The sequence below is a fragment of the Trichechus manatus genome, unplaced genomic scaffold (assembly GCF_000243295.1).
Source record: "Trichechus manatus latirostris isolate Lorelei unplaced genomic scaffold, TriManLat1.0 scaffold00112, whole genome shotgun sequence".
In the NCBI taxonomy this organism is placed as follows: Eukaryota; Metazoa; Chordata; class Mammalia; order Sirenia; family Trichechidae; genus Trichechus; species Trichechus manatus.
In genome coordinates, this window is record NW_004444048.1 from 3,312,945 (window position 1) to 3,339,435 (window position 26,491).

Genomic DNA, 26,491 nt, shown 5'->3' on the forward strand with positions numbered 1-26,491 from the left:
GTAATGAAGGCCTATGCTGTTGAGATGGGCCCACACAAGTCTATGCAGGGGGAAAGGCACTGAAAGTCCGTGGATCAAAGGAGTTGTGCCTACCGTGGGTTCCTGGCTTAGGGGAGCCTGCAGTTTATTTTTTCCCCTGTTTGTTAATTTGTTCATCTCCAAGGCAGGGAGAATGGCTCCGGGCGTGTGACGGATCCTACTTCTGGCCCAGGGGACTTGGTAATTGCTGAAGCCAGTCCGGGACCCAGTGCAGCACAGGGAGCAGGGAAGTAAAAGAGAGACAGGTTTCTCCCTCAGGCGGGTGTTTTTGATCCGTCCGATAGGCTATACATAATTACTTATCTTTTGCTGGATTGAGGGCTGCTTCTCACTGGTTCTGGGTGGCCGTGTAGACTCTCTGGCACTGGGTCTCTCCTGATGCGGAAAACGTGTCTCCCAAGCACGGCTGCTTGCCTGCCTCACCTCTCACCCACGAGCTGCTCAGGCCTGAAGGGCTCAGGCTTTCACTGGCTCAGGTCTGTCAACTCGTCGCTGCTTCTAAACCATCTCTCCCTGCCACTCAGTCGGGTTCCTCAACTCTGCCTTTGATGTTCAGGGCTCCCAGATTGCCATATATAATTGAATCACTTGTTTTTTCAGGTCTTTGTTATAAGAGGGTCCACCGGAAGCGTCTGATTACTCTGTCATCTTGGTCCCACTTCCCCAACTGATTTTTGACAAAAGTATAAAAGCAATTCACTGGAGGAAAAATGCCTCCATTGACAGAGGAAAACACATGTTGCTGCAGCAATTGGACATCCAATAGGCAAAAAGTGGACCTTGATCTAAGTCTTGTACCTTATACAAAAATTAACTCAAAATGGATAATGGATTTAAATGTAAAACTATCAAACTCTTAGAAAAAACATAGGAGAGTCTTTGGGACCTAAACCAAACCAAACCTACTGCTATCGAGTGGATTCCAACTCCTAGAGACCCTACTTGACATGGTAGAACCACCCATAGGGTTTCCAAGGCTGTAATCTTTGCAGAAGTAGACTGCCACATCTTTCTCCCGTGGAGCAGCTGGTGGGTTCAAACTATTAAACTTTTGGTTAGCAGCCAAGTGCTTTAACCACTGTGCCACCAGGGCTCCACTTTGGGACCTAGGGCTAGGCAAAGCATTCTTGGACTTGACACCAAAAGTGCAATCCATAAAAGGAAAATTTGATAAAATTGGACTTACGTCGAAGTTAAAAAATTTGCTTTGCAAAACACCCTGTTAAGAGAATAAAAAGACGAGGCAGAATATGAGAAAATCTTTGCATACCACATACCCCCAAAAGGACTAGTATCTAAAATATATGAAGAACTCTCAAACTCAGTAGTAAAAACCCAAACAAACCAATTGGAAAATGGGCAAGAGATGAAATGACATTTCACTGAAGAGGATATACATATGGCAAATAAGCACATGAAATTAAAACCACAATGAGATGTAACTACACATCTTTAAGAATAAAATATAGAAGTAAAAGCATTTTATTTCTATATTATAATTAACTTTTTAACTTATAAATAAAATTATACAAAAATAGACAACCCCGAAAGGTAGAGAAGTGCAGAGAAACTGGATAATTCATATATTGTTGGTGGGACTATAAAATGAGAATGCAGACTGAAAACTCATACATTGCTGGTGGGAATGGAAAATGGTCCACATAGTGGAAAAGAGTATGGCAGTTTCTTAAAAAGCTAAATATGCAGCTACCATATGACCCAGCCGTTGTACTACTGGGCATTTATTCCAGATAACATCCCATGGCCTTTTAGACCATGCTATACATATAGGCCTGAAACTCTCTCCTTTTCCATTTTATAATATATCTCAGATACCTTTCCATATCAGTGTATATAACTCTCTCTCTTTCCCTTTATGACTGTAGAATAGTCAATTGTAGGGGTGTAGAATTCCATCCCTTAATTGATGGATTTTTATGTTGTTCCAAAATTTTGCAATGAACATTCTTGTATACATAGCTTTACACAATCACACTATTGTTTCTGAAAGATGGATGTAGTTTATGAATCAGTGTATGTATATGATATTTGTTAGTAGATAATTCTAAAGTACCCTTGTTGGCATTATTTTAATGTGTGAAACCAGGAGAAATTTTACCTTTTTCAGCTATTGGGGATGGATTTACAGATTCCACAGGAAGCAACTTCCCCATACAGCAATTTTTTGTACAGTCTGTACATTTTAGTCTCAATTATGTGTAAGTGGGATGTTATGGCTTATCTGTTAGCATTGATATAGAATAGCCATGTCTCTGTACCACCTTTTGAATTTAATAGCAGAGACAGAAAACAGGAGGACATGAGAGCAAGCCCTAAGCCAAGGTCAGGCCTAACTTCTGTCAGAAGTCGGTCTTCTCTGGGCGGCACAAATGGTAAGCACTCTACTAGCCAAAAGGCTGGTGGTTTGAACCTACCCAAAGGCACCTCAGAAGATAGGCCTGTGATCTGCTTCTGAAAGGTCACAGCCTTGAAGACCCTACTCGGTACACATAGGGTGGCCCTGAGTGGGAATTGACTAACGACAACAGCCTGCCCTTTCTCCTGGCCTTTCACAAATCCTCTCTCCCTCAGCTGTTTTTCTCTACGCTCACACACGTCAAAACTTGTTCTCTGAAAACAGCATCTTAACAATCATATACAAAACTTTAAGGATTTAACCAAATGTGTTTTTTCTTCCACAAAATTTGCTTTTTTAGGTTTGGAATTTCAGACATTAATGAGCAGACAAGGGGAGTGTTTGGAACAACAAAGGACCAGTCCTGGTGCACTTAAAAATCAGTCACCAGAAGACCCCTTGTCCTGTATTGGGCTGGCTTAGCGTGCTATTTCCTACCTTACTAGTGACTCCATTCTCCTTCCATTTCTGATCCCTTAGGCTGTGCTCGTACATGATGTGCTTATGGTGATGGTCTGGTCTTCAGGGTCATGTGAACTCCCCACTCTCTCTTCCTAGAACAACAGCCAAGAAAAAGGAAGGAAAAAGACTACAAACATGGAGAAGGCAAGTAGATGAGAGTGACTGAGTGTCACCTACTTCTCAGCTATCATTATGTCTTTATTCTCCTGTTACCCTTTAGAAATGGACTAGACAACACACATGGCTTGTGTATGGAGAAAATTCTTGGAGGATAAGCTACAAAAAGATGTTAAAATCTAAACTGAGCTTCAAAGTAGACCTCACACCTTTTCATTCTTTCCTCTCAGCCCAACCCTCTCTTCTAAGTGGTTCTCATCTGCTTTTTTTCTTTGTCCTAGGGTTTTTTCATTTGCTGCTGACAACCTAAAACTATCAATTTAGGAAGAGTTAGGGTGAAGTTTGGAATAAAGCTAAAACATAGCTGTTTCCTTTCTCTTGTTCTTTTCCTCCTTGCCATAATTTTTTCCTTTAAGTTTGGATATTTGATATTCAAAAAACATTAGCCAAATATCTATATTTTACAACCAAAACTGGTTTTTAAAAACGTAACTATCATTTTTCTTTCTTAAAGAACTGACACACCTGGAAGTTCTAAGATTCTAGCCACTCATCATCCTGTTAAATATTATAAAGAAAAATACATAAGAAAAGTGATGTACTGTTTTGAATGGGAGTGAATGGTGATAGTTTCTTTTTTTCCTTTCCCTTGCACGCACCTCAGGAAGGAAGATACTGAAACACTTTTTAGACTACTCTCTTGAGAAGAAAGTACTCCTTAAACTCAGAATAACCCCAAACAAGCAGAGTCTTTGTGTTTAGCATGGAGTGGGTGTGGAGGAGGAAAGGATGTTTAAAAAGACACAGAATATCAGGCTATTCTCAGAAGGAAAATCTTCTATATCTGTGCTTTTAGTGTCTTTAAAAGCTGTTTACCAAGGGAAGAAGGTTGGTAGAAAATGTACCCATAACAGGCCTTGTTTGAATCTCTAAATCCGACTTCAGTTTCTAAGGTGAATGACCTGTGTAAATAAAACTGAAAATACATCAGGTTTCCACATGCAATATTTGTTTCCTCTTTTTTTTGTCCATGGTTGGCACTTTAGTCTGGGTCGAGCTTGTACCAGCTGTGTAGATGGTAAAAATTTCCTGAATGGACCTGGGCTTCATTTAAGGAAGCAAATAACATTTTTGATACTTGGTCTTTTTTTAAAGAAAATATTCTTACATTTCCAACTGCCTGTTATAAATTTTCTAACCCTTCATTATTTTAGATTTAATTTGTCTAAAACCAAATTCATCGTCCTTCCATTTTTGGTACTTCACTGTCTCAGTCATCTAGTGCTGCTGTAAAAGAAATACCGCAAGTGAATGGCTTTAACAAACAGAAGTTTATTCTCTCACAGTTTAGTAGGCTAAAGTCCAGATTCAGGGTATCAGCTCCAGGGGAGGGCTTTCTCTGCCAGCCCTGGAGGAAGGTCTTTGTCATCAATCTTCCCCTGGACTAAGAGTTTCTCCGTGCAGGAAGGCTGGGTCCAAAGGATGCGCTGTGTTCCTAGGAATGCTTTCTTGGTGGTATAAGGTCCCCAACTCTCTGCTTGCCTCCCTTTCCTTTTATCTCTTGTAAGATAAAAGGTGGTGCCGGCCACACCCCAGGGAAACTCCCTTTACATTGGATCAGGGATGTCACCTGAGCAAGGGTTTTACATCTCACCCTAATCCTCTTTAACCACAGGCAGAGATTATGATTTATAGCACATAGAAAAATCACAAAATGGAGGACAACCACACAATACTGGGAATCATGGCCTAACCAAGTTGACAGATATTTTTGGGGGACACAATTCAATCCATGACACTCAACAAATTTATTCATTTATTGGAGGAAAAAATTGAGTTCCTTCTTTGTGTCAGACACTGGGATAGGTGCTAGGACTACAGTGGTGAGTAAGATAGGTATGTATAGTCCCAGCTCTTAAGGAGCTTACATTCAAACGGGAGGGATTAAGTATTAAACAATAATTTACCTTAATGTTTATAGATTTAAAACTGAGATAAATGCTGTAAAGGAGAAGTGCTATGAGTGTGTATAACTGGGCAAATCTGACCTAATCTGGACAGTCAGGAAAACTTCACTGAGGAAGTAGTAACTGAGCTGAGCTCTGAAAATGATTAGATACCTTCTGATGGGGTGGATGGGGTGTGTCCAGGGGTGTCTAGAGCCTGTGGAAAGGACCTGAGTTGTGATGAAGCATGATGTGTTAAAGAAACTGACAAAAAGCTGAGGTGGCTGGAGCAGAGCATGAGGGAGGGTGACCCAAAATGTAGTCTGGTGAAGTAGGCAGGGCTTAGAGCAGGAAGGCATTTGAGCCTTATCTCTCTATTCTCTACATTGACGAAGCATACCTCAAATACTCTTCTTAGTTCTGGAGGATATGTTTCAGTTGAGACATTGGTGAGTTAGAATTAAGTTCAGAGGCTGTTGACTGAGATAATTAGGATTTGGAAGTGACGCCATGAACGTTCTGGATGTTTAGGTTGGAAAAAAATTTAATTTTAAGTAATAGATGTGCATGCAATAAAAATTGTATATAGTTAAAAAATCGGGTAGTACAAAATGAAAAGTTAGAATCTGTTTCACCCCAAACTCCTAGTCTCCTTCCCAAAAGCAATCACGTTTAGACATTTTTAAATGTATGCTTTAACAATTATTCTGTTCATAGTTAGAGTTTGCAAAATTATTCTGAACATATTCATTACATTTTTATAAACACACACACACACACTTCTTTGTTTGCACAAATAGAAGCATTTGAATTCTGCATCTTACTTTTCCTCCTAACAGTATTTTGTGATTATTACTCCACATTGATATGAATAGAGCTTATTCTTTTTAAAATGCTCTCTAGTATTCCCTTTGAATCAGTCAGAATATGATAGCTATATACTACAGTCAAATTAACCCTGAAATTTCAGTGTCCTAATCCTCTTTAAAATCTTAAAAGCAAAGATGTTACTTTGATGACTAAGGTACACCTGACCCAAGCCATGGTATTTTCAGTCACCTCATATGCATGCGAAAGCTGGACAATGAGAAAGGAAGACTGAAGAGTTGATGCATTTGAATTACGGTGTTGATGAAGAATATTGAATATACCATGGACTGCCAGAAGAATGAACAAACCTGTCTTGGAAGAATTACAGCCAGAATGTTTCTTAGAAGTGAGGATGATGAGACTTTGTCTCATGGACTGTGGACATATTATCAGGAGGGATAGGTCCTTGGAGAAGGACATCATGCTTGGTAGAACAGTGTCAGCAAAAAAGAGGCAGACTCTCAATGAGATGGATTGACATAGTGGCTGTAACAATGAGCTCAAATGTAGCAAAGAGGCATCTCGAAGGCACCTAACAACAGCAACAACAATCTACCAGAGGTTTAGTTCTTGCTCATTAAGTTGGCTGTGGGTCTGGAGACTATAAGGGCAACTCTCCTTCTTGTGGTGACTCAAGAATTTTGTGACTCCATCATCTCAACACATGACCTGGTGGTTGCTGCTGAAGGAGATGCAAGAGAGATGGTGGAGGCCTATCAGCTTTTAAATGCCCTGGCCCAGAATTAATACAGGTCACGTTCTATCACAGTCCACTGGCCTGAACTAGTCACCTGATCCTAATCTCATTGTAAAGGAGGATGGTAAATATGGGGGAAGACATAGACTATTTGGAGAGCATTATCAGTCTCTAATACAAACACCATTTTATAAATGGACCACAATTTAACCACCTCCTTAGTTGATGGATATTTAAGTTGTTTCCTGAATTTTTTTTATTGCAACATACATTCTTGTGCACATGTAGTAAGTAATTGAAAACCTAAAGGATGGTTATATCCATTTTCTCCATATAAACCTAGAGAGTATAACCTGAACCCATGAGTGACTATCAGGAAAGCAAGTCTTGGCTCAATATATGGGAGAAAATTATAACAATTAAAACTTGTTATTAGTAAATTAATGAAAAAGCCTATATAGTTCTGTCATCTTAGATGTAACTCAGATAATACAGACTTTTCTCTCCCAACCATCCTATTGTACCCCATCAGAGAGACCATTTTAATTTTTTAAAAAATTCTTTTGACAGAGACAATATGAGAAAAGGTAAGATTTTTTCTCTCTTTCATTCAGGTGCAAGTATTTATGATTAAATAAAGACTGAAAATAATTCAGGTTTATAAATATTATTTTAGATGCTGTTTAGCAGAGATGATATACTAGACATATCCCAGGGTGATCATTTATTTGGAATTATCATTTATCAACAGATTTTGATTAGGTGAACCTATATAGTCATGCTTGTACAAAGAGACTCCTACACAAGGCAGAGCCATGTGTAGGTTCCTGATGTAGGCAAAGGAAGGTAAGAACTTGACAGAGTAAGTCAGTCTTCAGAGAGGAAAATGTAGCAATGGTGCGGGAAGGAACAGAAATGAGAGTTGATGAGAGCCCAGAGGGAGACAGAGGAATAGGTTGAGATCCTCATCTTCCAGCTCCAAGTCTTATGTGAAGACTGAAATTAGTATCTCTTTGTAGATGTCTGAATTATTCAATACATTTGAGACTTATAGTCGAGTGGGGTTTTAAAAAACTCACTTTTTTATTTTGAAATCATTTTAGATTTATGGAAAAGTTGTAAAGATAAGGCAGAGAGTACCTGTGTATCCCCCATTCAGTTTCCCCCATTGTTAACATCTTATTATTTCCACAGACTATTTGTCAAAATTAAGAAACCAACATTGGCACATTACAATTAATAGAACTTCCGACTTTGTTTGGATTTCACCAGTTTTTCATTAATGTCCACTTTCTGTTTCAGGAACCAATTCAGGGTACCACGTTGCATTTAGTTATCATGACTTCCCAGTCTCCTTTGATCTGTGACAGTCTCTTGAAAAAGATTGTTCAGATATTCTGTAGAATGCCTCCCAATCTGTGTTTGTCTGATGGTTTTCTCATGATTAGACTAGTGTTATGGGTTTTGGGGAAGAATACCAGAGAGAACTGCTCTTCTCATCACATCATATCAGCAGGTACATGATATCCACGTGACATTACTGGAGTTATTAATATATATCTCTTGGATAAAGTAGTGTTTTCCAAATTTCTCCACTACAAGTTACCACTTTTCCTTGGTCCCACTCTATTCTTTGGAAGTGAGTCACTAAGATTAGCCCACCCTCAAGGGAGGGGAGGAGGGATGTATTGCACTCCATCTCCTACAAATATTTGGATTTCTTCTGTAAGGAATGTTTGTTTCTTCTCCCCCATTGAACAGGTTTTTGTTACTTGCAACCACCCAAATGTGACCTAAATTAGAAGGCCTAAAAGTGATGAGGAGTCCTGGTGGCACAGTGGTTAAGAGCTTGGCTGCTAATCAAAAGATCGACAGTTTGAATTCACCAGCTGCTCCTTGGAAACCCTGTGGGGCAGTTCTACTCTGTGCTATGAGTCGGAGTCAACTCGAGGGCAGTGGTTTTGGTTTTTGATTTGGTTTATAAGTGATAAAGGGGAGGGATCTTGGTATGATTTTTTAAAAGTGATGAAGAGGAGAAATCTCTTTGGTATGATTTTATTTTTTTTTTAATTTAACCAGAGCCTTGCCTCATATCTTGTGGAATTTAGTCTCTTCTGGAGGCCTCTTGGTGAATCACACCTCCCACTATAGTATCCTAGTTCCTCTCAGGTCAGCAGATATTCACTGAGTACCTGCAATGTGCCAGGGATGATGCTTAGCCCAGAGGTTATAAAAATCTGTGTCAGAGTTCTCTGGAGAGAGAAAGAACAAGAGGGAGAGGAGAGGAGAACCTATTGCTGTGGAGTCAATTCTGACTCATAGTGACCTCCTAGGGCAGAGTAGAACTGCTCCATAGGGTTTCCAAGGAGCAGCTGGTGGATTCAAACTGCCGACTTTTTGGTTAGCAGCCAAGCTCTTAACCACTGTGCCACCAGGTCTTTGAGGAGAGGAGAGGAAAGGAGAAAAGAGGAGAGAGAGATTTAGATTGATTTTAAGGAATTGGCTCTTGCAGTATGGGGACTGGCAAGTCTGAAATCTGTATGATAAGCCAGCAGGTTGTTTAAAAGTTCTTTGAGCTTCACCTCCTCGTTTTTCAAAAGACTATAATGATAGTAATAATAATAAGAAGAAGAATACCTAGTTCACAGGATTGTTATAGTAACTAAACAATGTTTGTGAGGGAGAAGGTAGTTATTAAATTGCTACTTAAATGCTACTTATTGTGCTCAGTAACATCTTATGGAAACAGACAAGAATAGATGTTATTAACCCTAATTTTTAGAATGTTGGAAACCAAAGTTGAAAATGATTAGGTATTTTAGGCAGAATTGTAGTCAGTTACATGGTGGTGCTCAGGTAAGAAAGAACACAGGTCTTTGCATTCTGAAATTATTTCCACACCATTGCACTGCAAGAATTGTATACATTCCTGTTCCTAAGAGTAGCCTCTCTATTTTGTAAATTATTCTGGGGCACATCTGAAAAGCCATACTGTGAAATAAAAAAATAAAACCTCTATTTTGCACTTATCTTGGAAGCTTGGAGAGAGCCTATTTTCTGGACATGTTTGGAAATGGGTGATATCTTGAGTCTTATCTTCTAGGCTTTCTTTGGGACACTTTGAGACATTATCTTTGGGACTCAGAAAAGCATAATGTCATTTTCCTTTTCAGATCCTCAGGTTGTTAGGAGTTTTGGATCTTATTTGCCAGTCTACCCTTCAATTGTAGTTATTTTTTGATATATAATATTCATAATTAATTCTGTTGAAGAAGAGATTTCATTTTATGGCAATAAATATGTATGACTATTGGAAGAGGAAAAAAGTCTGAGCTGTGAGCACTGTCAAGAATTACAAGGCATAGTAAAATAAAATAGAATGTGAGGATTATGTCATTGAGTTCCTCTGTATAATCTGAAACTACAAATGATGGAGATGAAAATGAGAATCATCTTCTGAAGAAATTCATGATTAAAACATCTTTAGAAGAATATTTGAAATGGATAATAAAATTAAAAAGACACAGTTTATTTTATTTGGAAGATCATAATCCCTTATGGGCGATCTGAGTAAACAGGCTTCAGGGTTTTGGCTGTGTTCAAGATTCCCTGACTCATTGGGTGGTTTGAAAAAGTGATTTAAATGTGCTATCCTTGTAAATTGTTGGCAAAAAATATTGAATATACCATGGACTGCCAGCAGAACAAACAAGTCTGTCTTGGAAGAAGTACAGCCAGAGTGCTCCTTGGAAGTGAGAATGGCGAGATTTCGTCTCACACACATTGGACATGTTATCAGGAGGGACCAATCCCTGGAGAAGGACATCATGCTTGGTAAAGTAGAGGGTCAGCGAAAAAGAGGAAGAGCCTTGACGAGATGGGTTGACACAGTGGCTGCAACAATGGGTTCAAACATAACAACAAGTACGAGGATTGTGCAGGACCAGGCAGTGTTTCCTTCTGTCATACATAGGGTTGCTATGACCAACTCAGTGGCACCTAACAACAACAACAACAACATCCTTGTAAATTAGAATAATGATAATTCATGACATTGTACTAGGCACTTGGTGGATAATTGTATTATTGCATGCTTACTATGTGCCAGACACTATTACTAGCTATTACTCATTTAATCCTCTCCATACTTTGGGAAGTTTAAGTACTATTATTACTTCTATTTTATATATAAGGAAACTGGTAGGAATTTTTCAGTGTATTATTGTAATTTTTTTTACCTGTCTGTTTCTTCCTCTGGACCTGAATTTTTAAAGGTAGGAATTGAATTCTCATAGAATCTGTCTCCTATGTTTTGCGTAGAATCTGGTTCATAGCAGACAATAAATAAGAGCTAATCTGTGCTTTAGGAAGCCACTGTGTGTAGGATGAATTGAAATGTGGAAATATTGGAGGTAAGGAAAGAGTTGAGACTATTTCAGTTCTCTTGGCAAGATTAAATAAGGACTTAAATTTGGATGAAGAAAGGGGAAAAAATGGGGAGGATACATTAAAAATAATTAGGAAGCCCTCCAAGATTATAAAAAAAAGTAGCATTATCAGCTATTTCTAAAAGAGATATTTAGGACTATGTTGATGGGTTAAAGAACATGTATATTAATTAATGAAGATTTCATTTAGCAGTAGAGGTTCCAGAGATGATTTGATGAAAGTATGGCAAGCAGTAAGAGGATGATATAAATTGCATCAGGAAATTTTTGGTATACGTCCTGCCAGAATACTGTTCTGTACTTATAGCAGTCATCACTAATCAATACCAGAACTCTTCCTTAATGATCCTGGATTTGGCCTGGGAATCCTTCTCAACTCAGTGCTCCTGGTTCCCACAAACAATAGATTGAAGTTGGCACAGAAGATGAAAACTATTTGCCATTCTAGGTTTATTGTATGAGTCTTCTCAGGCTCAGATGTAAAAGAGAGGTCATTGAGTGTGGGAAATAACAAAAATATTGTCATATATTTCATATGATATTCTTGTAGGTATTTTTAAAACATTTTATTAGAGACGCATTTTTAATAATTTTTGGTAACATTTTATTCTGATGTAATTTCAAACTTTCAGAAAAGTTGCAAAAATGGAAAAAAAAATTTATATGTACCCTTTACTCAGATTCACCAATTGTATACATTTTTCTCCATCAGTTTGTCTATCTCTCTCTCTGTCTTCAGTTTTTGTGATCCATTTGATAGACATTTGTAGCTACCATGCTCCTTTACTCTTTTTTTTAAATTATTATTTAAATTTACCAACAGTAAAATTGTAAAATTGATCTTGTGTGTGTGTGTGTGTGTGTACAATTCTGAGTTTTAGTACATGTATAAAGCCATAAAAACCCTATGGAGCAGTTCTACTCTGCAATACATGTGTTTGCCATGAGTTGGAGTTGACTCCACAGCAACTGGTTATAGAGCCACATAACCACTTCCACAGTCAGGATACTGAATAGTTCCATTACTCTCCAAAACTTTCTGATGCTGTCCCTTTGTAGTCAAACCCTCCTCTACTTGGTCTTTCAGTTACTGAGAGAAGAATGCTGAAGTCTCTATAATTGTGGATTTGTCCATTTCTTCTTTCAATTCTATCAGTTTGGGCTTCATATATTTTGAGGCTCTGTTTTTAGGTGCCTACACACTTAAATTGTTAGACTTTCTTGTTGAATTTTCCCTTTTATCATTATGTAATGTCCCTATTTATTTCTGGTAATTTTCTTACTCTGAAGTCTATTCTGTCTTATATTGATAGAGTCAATTCAATTTTCTTTTGATTACTGCTTACATGTTATATCTTCTTTCAACATTTTAATTTTGACTTACCTATGTCATTATATTCAATTTTCTTTCTTTCTTTCTTTCTTTTTTAAGAAGGCATTGAGTTGGATCTTGTTTTTCTTTTTCTTTCATCCAATGTGATAACCTTTGTCTTTTAATTGGTGAGTTTAGGCCATTTACATTTAATGTAATTATTGCCATGTTTGGATTTAAGCCTATCCTTTTATAATTTGTTTTCTGCTTTTCCTCTCTATTTATTATTCCTCTGTTTCACATTTTATGACTTCTTTTGGATTATTTGAATTTTTTTTAGTATACATTCTAATTTATCTATTGAGATTTTGACTGCATCTTTTCATTGTTGTTGTTAGGTGCTGTAGAGCTGGTTCCAACTCATAGCGACCCTATGTACAACAGAATGAAACACTACCTAGTCTTGCACCATCCTCACAATCGTTGTTATGTTTGAGCCTATTGTTGCAGCCACTGTGTCAGTCCATCTCATTGAGAGTCTTCCTCTTTTTTGCTGACCCTCTACTTTACCAAGCATGGTGTCCTTCTCCAGGGACTGATCCCTCCTGACAACTTGTCCAAAGTGTGTAAGACGTAGTCTCACCATCCTTGCTTCTAAGGAGAATTCTGGTTGTACTTTTTCCCAGACAGATTTGTTCATTCTTTTGGCAGTCCACGGTACATTCAATATTCTTCACCAACACCACAATTGAAAGACATCAATTCTTCTTCGGTCTTCCTTATTCATTGCCTAGCTTTCGCATGCATATGATGTGATTGAAAATACCATAGCTTGGGTCAGGCGCACCTTAGTCTTCAAGGTGACATCTTTGCTTTTTAACACTTTAAAGAAGTCTTTTGCAGCAGATTTGCCCAATGCAATGCATCTTTTAATTTCTTGACTGCTGCTTCCTTGGGTGTTGACTGTGGATCCAAGTAAAAGGAAATCCTTGACAACTTCAACCTTTTCTCCATTTATCATGATGTTGCTTATTGGTCCAGTTGTGAGAATTTTTGTTTTCTTTATGTTGAGGTGTAATTCATACTGAAGGCTGTGGTCTTTGATCTTCATCAGTAAGTGCTTCAAGTCCTCTTCACTTTCAGCAAGCAAAGTTGTGTCATCTGCATAACAAAGGTTGTTAATGAATTTTCCTCTAATCCTGATGCCCCATTCTTCTTCATAGAATGCAGCTTCTCAGATTATTTGCTCAGCGTACAGATTTAATAGGTATGGTGAAAGGATACAACCCTGACACACACCTTTCCTGACTTTAAACCATGAAGTATCCCCTTGTTCTGTCCGAACAACTGCCTCTTGATCTATGTACAGGTTCCTCATGAGCACAGTTAAGTGTGCCAGAATTCCCATTCTTTACAATGTTATCCATAATTTGTTATGATCCACACAGTCGAATGCCTTTGCATAGTTGATAAAACACAGGTAAACATCTTTCTGATATTCTCTGCTTTCAGCCAGGATCCATCTGACATCAGCAATGATATCTCTTGTTCCACCTTCTCTCCTGAATCCGGCCTGAATTTCTGACAATTCTCTGTCAATATACTGCTGCAGCTGCTTTTGAATGATCTTCAGCAAAATTTTACTTGCGTGTGATATTAATGATGTGGTCTACTATGCTGAGAATGACAACTTGAAGAGGAATGCCATTGCATTCATTGTCAAAAAGAACGTTTCAAGATCCATCCTGAAGTACAGCGCTCTCAGTGATAGGATAATATCCATATGCCTACACAGAAGACCAGTTAATAGGACTATTATTCAAATTTATGCACCAACCACTAAGGCCAAAGATGAGGAAATTGAAGATTTTTACCAGCTTCTGCGGTCTGAAATTGATCTAACATGCGATCAGGATGCATTGATAATTACTGGTGATTAGAATGCAAAAGTTGGAAATGAAGAAGAAGGATCAGTAGTTGGAAAATATGGCCTTGGTGATAGAAACGATGCAGGAGATCACATGATAAAATTTTGCAAGACCAACGACTTCTTCATTTCAAATACTTTTTTCACCAACATAAACAGTGACTATACACATGGACCTTGCCAGATGGAATACACAGGAATCAAACTGACTACATCTGTGGAAGGAGATGATGGAAAAACTCAATATCATCAGTCAGAACAAGGCCAGGGGCTGACAGTGGAACAGACCATCAATTGCTCACATGGAAGTTCAAGTTGAAACTGAAGAAAATTAGAACAAGTCCACGAGAGCCAAAGTATGAGCTTGAGTATATCCCACCTCAATTTAGAGACCATCTCAAGAATAGATTTGACACATTGAACACTAATGACCAAAGACCAGACAAATTGTGTAATGACATCAAGGATATCATACATGAAGAAAGCAAGAGGTCATTAAAAAGACAGGAAAGAAAGAAAGGACCAAAATGGATGTCAGAAGAGACTCTGAAACTTGAATGTCGAGTAGCTAAAGCAAAAGGAAGAAATGACGAAGTAAAAGAACTAAAAAGGAGATTTCAAAGGGTGGGTCGAGAAGACAGAGTAAAGTATTATAATGACATGTGCAAAGAGCTAGAGATAGAAAACCAAAAGGGAAGAATACTCTCGGCATTTCTCAAGCTGCAAGAACTGAAGAAAAAATTCAAGCCTCGAGTTGCAATAGTGAAGGATTCTATGGCGAAAGTATTAAATGACACAGGAAGCATCAAAACAAGATGGAACGAATACACAGAGTCATTATACCAAAAAGAATTGGTCAACGTTCAGCCATTTCAAGAGGTACCATGTAATCAGGAGCCGATCGTACTGAAGGAAGAAGTCCAAGCTGCACTGAATGCATTGGCAAAAAACAAGGCTCCAGGAATTGACAAAATATCAACTGAGATGTTTCAACAAACGGATGCAGCACTGGAAGTAGTCTCTCATCTATGCCAAGAAATTTGGAAAACAGCTACCGGGCCAACCTACTGGAAGAGATCCATGTTAATGCCTATTCCCAAGAAAGGTGATCCAACCAAATGTGGAAATTATCGAACAATATCATTAATATCACATGCAATTAATATTCCTTTTAATGGTTGGAAACCCTGGTGGCTTAGTGGTTAAGGGCTTCGGCTGCTAACCAAAAGGTTGGCAGTTCGAATCCACCAGGCACTCCTTGGAAACTCTATAGGGCAGTTCTACTCTGTCCTGTAGGGTCACTATAAGTTGGGATCAACTTGGCGACATAGACCCCTTTATAGACCTTTTTAGCGGTTACTCTAAGGATTACACTATGCACACTAAACTGTTCAAAATCTACTCAGGATTAATATTTTATCCCTTCAAGTGAAATGTAGAAACCTTACCCTCATGTAGGTCTCTTTACCCTTCTGTTTTATATTTTAGATGTCATTAATAGTACATTTATACATTGAATACCTTATCAGACAATATTACAATTTTTTGCTTTCAGCAATCTTACATATTTTAAAGAATTTAAAAGGAGAAAAATAGTCAGTTTTTTCTATTTCTCTCGCTCTTCCTTTAAGTTCATGTTTCCCACTCTTATTATTTCCCTTTTGTCTGAAAAAAAACTTTATTTGGCTTTTTTTTTTAGAGCAGGTGTGCTGGTCACATATTTTATCAGTTTTTCTTTATTTGAGAATGTTTTTATTTTGCCTACATTAATGTAGGATATTTTCCCTGGGTATAGGATTCTGAGTTGAAACTTAATTTTCTTTTTTGCAACTTATAAATGTTGTTGCACTGCTTTCTGACTCCCATGGCTTCTGATGAGGAATATGAAATCATTGGAATTGTTATTCCCCTATATGTCGTACATCATTTTTCTCTTGTTGCTTTCTTTGTCTTTAGTTTTCAGCAGTTTGATATGATATTGTGTGTGTGTTTCTTTGAGTTTATTCTCTGAGTTCCTTCTGTTTGCTGAGGTTCTTGAATCTGAGGATTTATGTCTTTTGCCAACTTTGGAAATTTTTTGCCGTTATTTCTTCAAATATTTTTTTCTGCATGACACTCTTTCTCTTCTCCTTTTGAGATTCCAATGACATGAATGTTAAACCTTTTGGTATTCTCCCACAGGTCCTTTAGCCTCTCTTTGTTCATTTTTTTGAAAACAGTATTTCTGTTGTTCAGATTGGATAATTTCGATTGATCTATCTTCACGTTCATTGACTCTTTCTTTTGTTATTTCTATTCATTTAGTGAGCCCATCCAATAAATTTTTTATTTTGGTTATTGTATTCTTCAGTTCTAAGTTTTTCTTTTGTTTTTTTTTTACATCTTCTATTTCTCTGCTGAGAATTTCAATCTTTCCGCTTGTTTCAAGTGTTTTCACACTTATTTATTGGAGTGTGATTATGATAGCTGCTTTCAAGTTTTTGTCTGATAATTCCTTTATCTGTGTTATTTCAGCATTCATGACTATTGATTGTCTTTGCCCTTGTGAGATGTCAGGATTTTCCTAGTTCTTTGTTTGTTGAATAATTTTGGATTTTATGCTGGACATTTTGAATATTATGTTATGGAACTCTCAGCCTTGCTTGAATTCCATGGAGAATTTTTGTTTGTTTTAGCAGGCAATTGACCTGTGTATGTTTAAGTTCCAAGTTTTTACCTACCTTCTGTGGGCTGTGATTCCAATGTCAGCTTAGTTTTAAAAGGCTTACAGTGTTAATTTGGATTTGTCCTTTGTGTATGTCACCCACTGGCTTTCCCAAAGCCTTCCAGATGCTGTTTAGGGTTAGATCTATGCATGCACAGCTTGGGGATTGAAAAAACAGCACAGGAGTGATGTCTTACCTCCTCTAACTTCACAAGAGGGAAGGAGAACCAAGATTAACAGCCCAAGGCTGATTCCTAGGAGACAGAGGTCAGATATGCCTCCTCTCTTCGCCATCTCTACCAACCCTGACACCAACTGTCCCTCCCACAGCACTCTCTACTGGGTTCGATAACTCATTGCAATGGCCACAGGGAACTCACAGACCATACTCACAATTATGGGGTTTATTAGGGAAGTACTACTTATCATTCAGGCTCAAGAACACTCAGGATACAGACTGGAGGGACCCTGGAAGACATGGCCCCCAGACTCTGTGTTAGCCCACAAATAAAACCATTCCGGAGGCCACCTCTTCAGACAAAGATTACACTGGACTATGGGACATAAAATGATACTCATAAAGACTGTGCTTCTTAGCTCATGTAGATGTATGAGACTAAATGGGCAGCTCCTGTCCAGAGGCGAGATGAGAAGGCAGAGAGTGTTAGGAGCTGGTTAAATGGACATGGGAAATCTGGGGTGGAAACGAGGAGTATGCTGTCACAGTATAGGGAGAGCAACTAGGATCACATAACAGTGTGTGTATAAATTTTTGTATGAGAAACTAACTTGAATTGTAAACTTTACTTAAAGCACAATTCAAAAAAAAAAAGAACACTCAGGATACAGTTCTTCCATCAGGGCAGCCTCTTTTCAGCCATGCTTGCAGGCACACCCCTCCCTGGCCCTCAGCCTCTGCCCAAAGCCTTTCAGCTTTCTCGCTCTGTGGGCCAGGAAGCCCACCACGCCATCTCCTGCCGCCAGGTGTCCACTGCCAGGTCTCTGCTGCCACTTCTCGCTGCTTTTAGTGTTACAGTTCTCTCTCTGTCTTCTGGTTCCAGGAGCTATTCAGGGCAGGGATCCTGGGTCCAAAGGACGAGCTGGCTCCTGGCCACTCTTCCTTGATGGTGGTGGGCTCTTCTCTTTCTCACCTTTGGGCTCGCTCATTTCAAGCCCAGTGGGATGGCAAAACCAACCAATTCCTTTGGTGGGCTACAATTACCCTATCACACAGTCCTGCCCAATCACCTGGATGGGAGTTAGGAGACCATGGCTAGAAAGGCCACACTAAAGCGATCCATTACACTGCAGGGATGAGCCCGGCAGTTCATAAGTAGTTTTATGAGATCACTTTCTTGAGCTGCCTATTCATAATGATTGCTACCAGGGAAATCTTTTCTGCTCTCAGGGACCCTCTTTCTGGTGTTATGATTAGATAACTACAACTTTGGTTTCCCTGCTCTGTTGTACACTTCCTGCAATTGTGTTGACTCGAACCAAGCAGTAAGAGGACAGAGAGAAAAAAAGCCACAGGGATTTTCCACACTCTTGTGTCCATAGTTCCTCTGGTCAGAGGGAAGGGGTCCCCTCCTTCTGAGTGTTAGGCATCTGCCCAGCTGTTGCTGTCTCTGTATCAGTGTGGAATTGCTTGGGGCTGGGGAAAGTGAGGAGAAAAGACCCAGGGATTTCACTCCAATAGGAGATCCTTTTCCCAATCCTCAGACCAGACAAGGGGGATGATCTTGGAGCTCTTTCTGTGTGTACCTGGTGTGTATTTCTAGGTTTCAGACTGCCTTTGAGTCCAGCCTGGGAGAAACCAGATTTTTTAAAAAAGGAAATTCACACTAGTTCAGTGGTTCTTAGAGATCTATTTTCCTTCCCCAGTCTACCTGCTACTGTTTACTTTTTAAAGTCTCCAGAGAGCTTTCTCTATGCATTCTCTCCAAAGTTTTCCATTGCATTGATGGGGAGAGATAGGGTGGGATCTGCTTTCTTCATCTGAATTGGAACACAGAGAGGGTTCATTGCTCTTAAATACTCAAAATATGTTTCTTAAGATGAAGGACTGTCTCTTACATGACCCAAATATAATTCATGAAATCAAGAAACTTAATGTTTTTATCATACTATTATCTGATCTACAGTCTATACTCAAATTTCATCAATTTTCCCAATAATTTCCTTTATAGTTATTCTTTTTGCTGGTAAAGGATCCATTTCAGGATCACACATTGCATTTAGGTGTTATGTCTCCTTATTCTCCTTTAATCTGATACAGCTCCTCAGTCTTTCTTTGTCTTCCATGACCTTTTTTAAAGAGTACAGCCTAGTTATTTTATTTTTTATTGTGCTTTAGGTGAAGGTTTACAGAGCAAATTAGTTTCTCATTAAACAATTAATATACATATTGTTTCGTGACATTGATTGCCAACCACATGATGTGTCAGTGCTGTCCCCTTCTTGACCTTGGGTTCCCCATTGCCAGCTTTCCTGTCCCCTCCTGCCTTCTCATCCTTGCCCTTGGTTGGTATGCCCATTAAATTTTGTTTTGTTTTATGGGCCTGTCTGATCTTCGGCTGAAGAGTGAACCTCAGGAATGACTTCAGTATTGGGTTAAAAGGGTGTCCGGGGCCATACTCTCGGGATTTCTCCAGTCTCTGTCAGACCAGTAAGTTAGAATTTTGTTCTACATGTTTCTCCAGCTCTGTCCGGTACTCTCTATTGTGATCCCTGTCAGAGCAATAAGTGGTGGTAGCCGGGCACCATCTAGTTGTGCTGGACTCAGTCTGGTGGAGGCTGTGGTAGCTGTAGTACAGCCTAGTTATTTTGTAGACTGTCCTTCAGTTTGTGTTAGTCTGATGTTTCCTCATGATTAGATTCAGTTCATGTGTTTTTGGCAAAAATACCACACATGAGATGCTGTGTTCTTCTCACAGTAGCACACCAGGGAGTACGTGATGTCTGTTTGTTCCACTACTGGGGATATTATCTTTGATTACTTGGTTTAGACGTTGCCTCGAAGTTGTCTCTACTGCAAAGTTACTATTTTTGTGAGTATTTTTAAGGTATGGAATTTTGATATGATTAGAAGGCAATCTAGACCAGTGCTCTTCAATGAAGCTTTTTGTGATGATGGAATGTTCTAAGTGTTGTCCAATATGGTAGACATTGCTACATATGGCTGTTAAGCAGTTGAAATGTGACTAGTGAAACTAAGGAAATTTAAGGGGTATTAGAATACAATTTGAATTTGAAAACTTCCAGAGAACAGCCTTCACTAACGTTTCCTAAAGTGTATTTTTCAGAACACTGGTTTCTTGAAATGTTCTGAGAAAAAAGATCTCCACGGTCAAATAAATTAGAGATCATTCAGTGGAGCATACTTTAAGAAACACAGTACTATACGCTCTCATTTTGGAGTCTATACATTTTTGTTTTCTCATTTGGTCTGATGCTGTGTGTAGGTGAAATTGTCAAGCAATTGCTCTGTGAGTCCCTGAACACCTCCCCATCTGGTTTGTGTAAATGACTTACTCAACAACCCAGCGAACTCCTTGGCAATGGTGGGATTATACCCAGGCCAGTTACCTGACTCCACAAGCTGAGGTATTTCCGGTACACCATAAATGACAACAGAAAAAATGGTATCAAAGTTCAGATTGCTTCATTAGACTTTGTCTCAGGTATTAAAGGCAAGAGGTCTTTCAACACATATTACTTAGTATTTGGATTCTGTTTAAGCAAAGCAAAATCGAGAAATGTTTAGCATCCACAGAATGTGGTCTTCTCAGTCTCTTTCTAAGGGAATTAATATTGTGTTTCTTTCTAAACAGATGATATTCCTGGAATAGAGTAGTAGGTTAATAAAACCCATTGCCATGGAGTCGATTCCAACTCATAGTGACCCTGTAGGCAAGAGTAGAATTGCCACAGTAGGTCCATACCCTAGTTAAAGTAATTCAGATCAAAGATTCTCATACAAATACGGTTATCACAAGAGGGTCTTGGTAGCTCTCAAAATCCCACACATAGTCAGTCCTTGAAGGGAGTATAGAGTTGTTAGAAACTATGAGGGAAGGAGGCTGGGAAGGGAGAGAAAGGGGAACAGCTTTCAGAGACAAGGAGATCTTGAGCCAGAGACTAGAGCCAGCAATTGGCTGATTTGAATTACGAGGGGAGAGAGCTGTGTGAGTTGTCTTCTTAGTTTTACTTCAGGTGTAGTTCCTTTGGGTTAGACGAATTTCGTTTCTGTAACTGTTGTTTTGATTGGCTTACCCCAGCAGCTGAGAGCTGTGGTTTGAAGAATTCTCAAGCAAAGGGACTTTATCTGGTGGATGAGTTCAAAATTCTGATAAGATCTTAAAGGTGGTAATGAGAGTGGTTATTGTTGTCTGAAGCTATAATTCTTGAAGGCAAATTGAGTTTAAAAGCAGAAGTATTTGGAAGAATGATTTCATCCCCATTAAAATAGATTTTACTTTCTTTAAGTTACCCAGTGGAACTTGTGACCCCAAAATGCCCCCATAAGGCATTACAGATGGTTATTTTCATGTGCTGTTTGGCATATGTTCAGGAAAACCGCAGGGGAAACTTGGCTTTGAAACGCTTGTGCTTTAAGGTGTATCTGTGATACTTTGTAAAGATTTAATTTCTTGCCAAATATAACATTCACTTACCAACTGGAAGTGTAAAAGTTCATATTTTCATGAAAATCTTAGCAACGAGTTTAACAGGCCTGCTTAATTTTGTTTCAGTCATTTTTTCCATTCTTCAGGGCCTACTTAATGTACCACTAGAGGGCACTGTTGGCAGTGATATCAAGAAAAGCAAAACAGAGCACTTGGCCCCAAGTGTTGTTCAGATCTTTTTAAATTTTCATTTCAGCCAGTAAATAATAACATACACTCAAAGCTACTTTACTTCGTATTTTGTTCCTATATTTTTTATGCACCTCAAATACTCAACTTTCAGGCATTTTTAGGTGAATTAATTTAATAAAAGATAAATTATTATGAAGTTTGGCCCTGGTTTTCCAGTAAATGCTTAATCTAGAATTTGCCAAATTGCCCCTTTCCCCCTACCCCCCGTAATGTTATACACTCCTGCACATCCTCTTTTGGAATATTGTTGAAGACTCATCCTTTTTTATTTCCCAAACATTGAAATGATTCTATTTTCCAAATCATATCTTTTCTGATATTTGTCAGAGGGTCTTTGGGTGGGAAGGGACTTTCAGGTTATCTAGTTAAACCATTTATAATAGATGGATTCTTTTCTATGCACTGATGAGGGCTGTCTAAAACGAAAACTGATAACTCTATTTTGAGACAACTCTATTTACTAGAAAGTTCTTCATTTGAGGACAGAAATTTGCCTCTTTGGAATTTATTATATTAGACAAGATTCTTTAGTTGCAAGTAATAGAAACCAGATTAGGATTGCTTATGCAAGACAAGGAGCCCTGGTGGCGCAGTGGTTAAGAGCTCAGCTGCTAACTAAAAGGCTGGCAGTTTGAATCCACCAGCCACTTCTTGGAAACACTATGGGGCAGTTCTACTCTGTCCTATACGGTTGCTGTGAGTCAGAGTCAACTCAATGGCAACGGGTTTATTTGTTTGTTTGTTTGTTTTTTTGGTTTTATGCAAGACAAAGAAAAAAATGTGGAGGAGGATTTATTGTCAGGAAACAGAGAGGTCTCATGGGCTACGGATAACATGAGAGCTAGAAACTGAAGATCTGTCAGGAGTTCTTTATCTCTTAGTCTTTCTCTCGTATATGCATCACTCTGTGTCATTACTTTATTCTTTTCTCTCTGGACACAAGCTTTCTCTACTTATTTCATCTCCGTGGCAAAACACGCTGTTTGAGCAAGTAAAAATGGCCAAAGGTCTTTTTGTTACCTAAGAGTAGGCCATTCCAGAATTTTATGAGGCTAGCTGCTTCTGGATAGTGCAGTGTGTGATCTAACCAGTGGTGGAGCCCACTCCCATGCCAGCTTCACTAGGAAGGGGCCCCTGGTTGGATGCCATGCTGTGTGAGTTTCTAGGCCTGTGGATGATGCATTCTATAAGTTCTTGATAATGGTGCTGGCTGAGGTTCTGCAGGCAGGAAAGGCAAATCTGTGTCTCTGCTGGGTCCTCTGGGCTTACATAATTTTATCCATTCCAGCGCTGACTTTCTTGAGCCTCTTTATTCTTTCCTCTACCAGGGAAACTCAGGCACTTCAACTTCGCTAAGAGTTGGCCATCTTGTTTTCTAGCCTCCTAAGCAGTAGCAATTTTGCTCTATCCACTGGGGTCCTTGCTGTTGTGTTGTTGAGTCGATGCCAAATCGTAACAACTCCATGTGACAGAGTAGAAGTGCCCCAGAGGCAAGGATGGATTATCCAATAAGCAAGGTAAGTACGTGCTTAGGACATCAACAAAACAAGGCACTGGTTGTCGAAAGCAAAGACCCATAGATGCCAAGCAGACAGGACACAAGGAAAAATCAGCACAGCAGTGGAAGGGAACTGGCAGGGCACTAAATGAAATTGATAACAGCTGCAGTGGGTGAGCATGTGCAGGCTGGAAATAAAGTTCATGCAGGATCATGAGGGCACCCACGACCAAGGTTGTTTAGGCTATGAGGCCCCTACTACTTCATTGCCTTTGTTGACATCTGTCTCCTACAGTCCCTTCCCATGTTATTGAAACTGTTTATCTTGGCAGGTCTCTTGGGAGTATACTATTATCTTTCCAATAAACAAGGTGGGGGTGAGCAGTCAAGTCTAACTCTTGCTACATTCACCCAGTATGCAACTGGATCTGACATGAGTGGTTACTGGCAAGGATTGATTATATTAAAAGGTAACAGGTCTCTGACCCATTTTGAGAGAACTGTTTTGTACATCCACATCTGATGATCCAGCAACTTGAGCCAGGAGGGCCAGCAGTGCTCTTTGCCATGATACAAACACAACGGTATGCTCTAGTGCATGTCCTGGTAAACAACCAATGGGAACTCCATCCAGTCCCCGATGACACACTTGATAACGCTAGGGAACTCCAGTAAGTGGACCATTGCACTGAATTCAATTTAGTTACTTTTTAACTATAGCATTTATGCACAGAGTTATGTCATAAGTTTTATAAACAATAATTATAACTTTAACATTGAAATATGTTTGGCATATTCATGGACACAATCTAATGCATTTACTATAATACTAACATAGGTAATAATTTATTATAATATTAGCATAGCAAATGTCCAAAAATACTGGAAATATTAATAATTAACATGAAAAGCTTTTATTTATGTATCAAGTGAGTTTTGTTTTTTATTGTCTGTTGCATGGGACACAGTGCTTGATATCACTCTAAATATGCTAATAAATGAGATATTAGGCACAATAAGAGGATGCAAAATTTAATATTTATTTATCATGCAAAGTAGTTTGTTTTGCAATAATGAGTGTGTCTCTAAATTCATCTTCCAGGAAAGCAATAAAAGGCATTTATGAGAACATTACATTTACATTTTATCAGAATATTTTCATATCCCTGTGTAAGGAAATTGAACAATTCCTTCAGGAAATAAATGAATATTTAGATAATAAAAATTATATAAAAGTGTTTTATTTTCCATTTCCCTTCAGATTGACTTTCTTTTAAGAAATTGATTGATATTGTTATGACTCGCAGAACAAACTTGCTTGTTGAGAAGTGGTACTATTGTTACATCAATTGTGTATGTATCTCTGAATATGGGAGTTGAATAATTCCACAAAGAGATAAAATGTACATTCTATAAATATTGTACACGATGATTGTATTTTCCTTTTCATTTCGGACCGATCAGGTATAACCTCACGTAAGTTCTCTCTCGTCAACTACGTTAGAATGCGCCAGCGGCACTATAATCACGTGACTCATGACGTGTATCTGGTTTTGTACTGCTCAAAGTGAACCAAAACGCATCTTCACATTGAGCATACCCTTGTACTTGTATCATGTTCTTTGCAATCCCTCTCATGCCCAGTCGGATATCAGCAGTAGTCCAATGAACTGAAGGCAGAAAGTGAGTGTGCAAGTTTTTAAGTATTTTTTCGATGAAAAACACTTGTGGAGGTCTGTGAAGAGCCTGCCAACAAACATCGTATGATAAACAAATGAAATTATTTCCAACTACCTTGTAAGTACTGTTTCTTTTGACTATCTGCGCATGCTGTATCAATGAGTGCAGTCCTGGAATTGTACACTCAGATTCTAGATGCCTTAAAAGATACTGCTGAAGACCAGACACGAAAAGGAAATACCAAAAGGGAAGCTGAAGACACTGCCACCACAGTGCAAACACTAGAGTATGTTCTTAGGTTGGTTATGTGGGATACTATATTGCAGCATTTTCATTGGACGAGTCGAGCTCTCCAAACAGTCAGAAGTAAAATTAAAGACATGCACAGATCTCTACCAGTCATTACAGGATATGTACATAGTTTAAGAGAAGACTTTGAAAACACAACAAAACAGATCCTGCCAAATACAGATCATCAAGCAGTTCGCCATTGCAGAAACATTAGAAGGAAACAAGTAAATGACAGAAGTGCTCCAGAAGTATTGAGTGACAGAGATCAATTTCATGTAACCATGTACGACACCATCATTGACACACTTGCAGAAAAAGAAGGGTGAAAGTGTATGAATCTCTTTCAAATAGATTTTCCTTCTTAAACAATGTGGATATACCTGATGAAGAATGCATAAAGGCATTCAAGAAATTAGTGCAGGTTTATCCCAATGACTTAAATAGAAACCTTTATGGAGAAGTGTGACAATTTCGTTCTTACATGAGAACTAAGTTTACAGATTAAGGAAAGACAGATTTCACTCATGTAGGTATGTGTGATTCCATAATAGAAGATAAAATACAATGCATATTTTCCAATATTGAAATTGCTTTGCGTATATTCCTAACTTTAATGATCGCAAACTGTACAACAGAATGCTCATTTTCATCCCTAAAGAGATAAAAAAACTCTCAGCATACAACAATGATTCAAGAAAGACTTGATTTATTATCCTTCTTATGTATGGAAGTAGATATTGTTCAACAGCTTAATTGTGATGAAATCATTGAAGAATTTGTAAGAGCAAAGAATAGAAAATGTTTTTAATTATAACATGTTAGAGATGAAAGATCTATCTAAAAATAAAATATAGTAATTTGTTGTAATATTTGTTTTCTGATCATTAAATTTTATTTTATGACATCTTTTTTATTTTTAATTATAGTATTTATTATGAAACAAGCATCAAAATTGAAGTATGATCCATTTAAAGCAAAATCGGTGGAAGTCAATTTTTCATTGTGGGAGATTAACAGAATTTTACATTGATTGTTGAAACAACTAAATTCACTGACTCATTTTGTTTGTTGTAGAATATGTGGAATATTCTTTTTAAATTTTTTTTTATTGTACTTCAGGTGAAGGTTTACAGAACAAATAGTTTCTCATGAAACAGTAGTACACATATTGTTTTATGACATTGGTTAACAACCCCACAACATG

The 26,491-nt window shown here is 38.4% G+C and overlaps 1 protein-coding gene across 1 annotated transcript in view; it reads right to left on the bottom strand.

Annotated features, from left to right (window-relative positions):
* The window catches only part of LMNTD1 (lamin tail domain containing 1), a 158,375-nt gene that overhangs the window by 21,582 nt on the left and 110,302 nt on the right, over positions 1-26,491 (bottom strand). Inside the window, exon 9 of the mRNA XM_023738099.1 lies at positions 24,917-24,986. Within this exon, the coding sequence (XP_023593867.1) occupies positions 24,917-24,986 (70 nt within the window). The remainder of the gene's footprint in view (positions 1-24,916; positions 24,987-26,491) is intronic.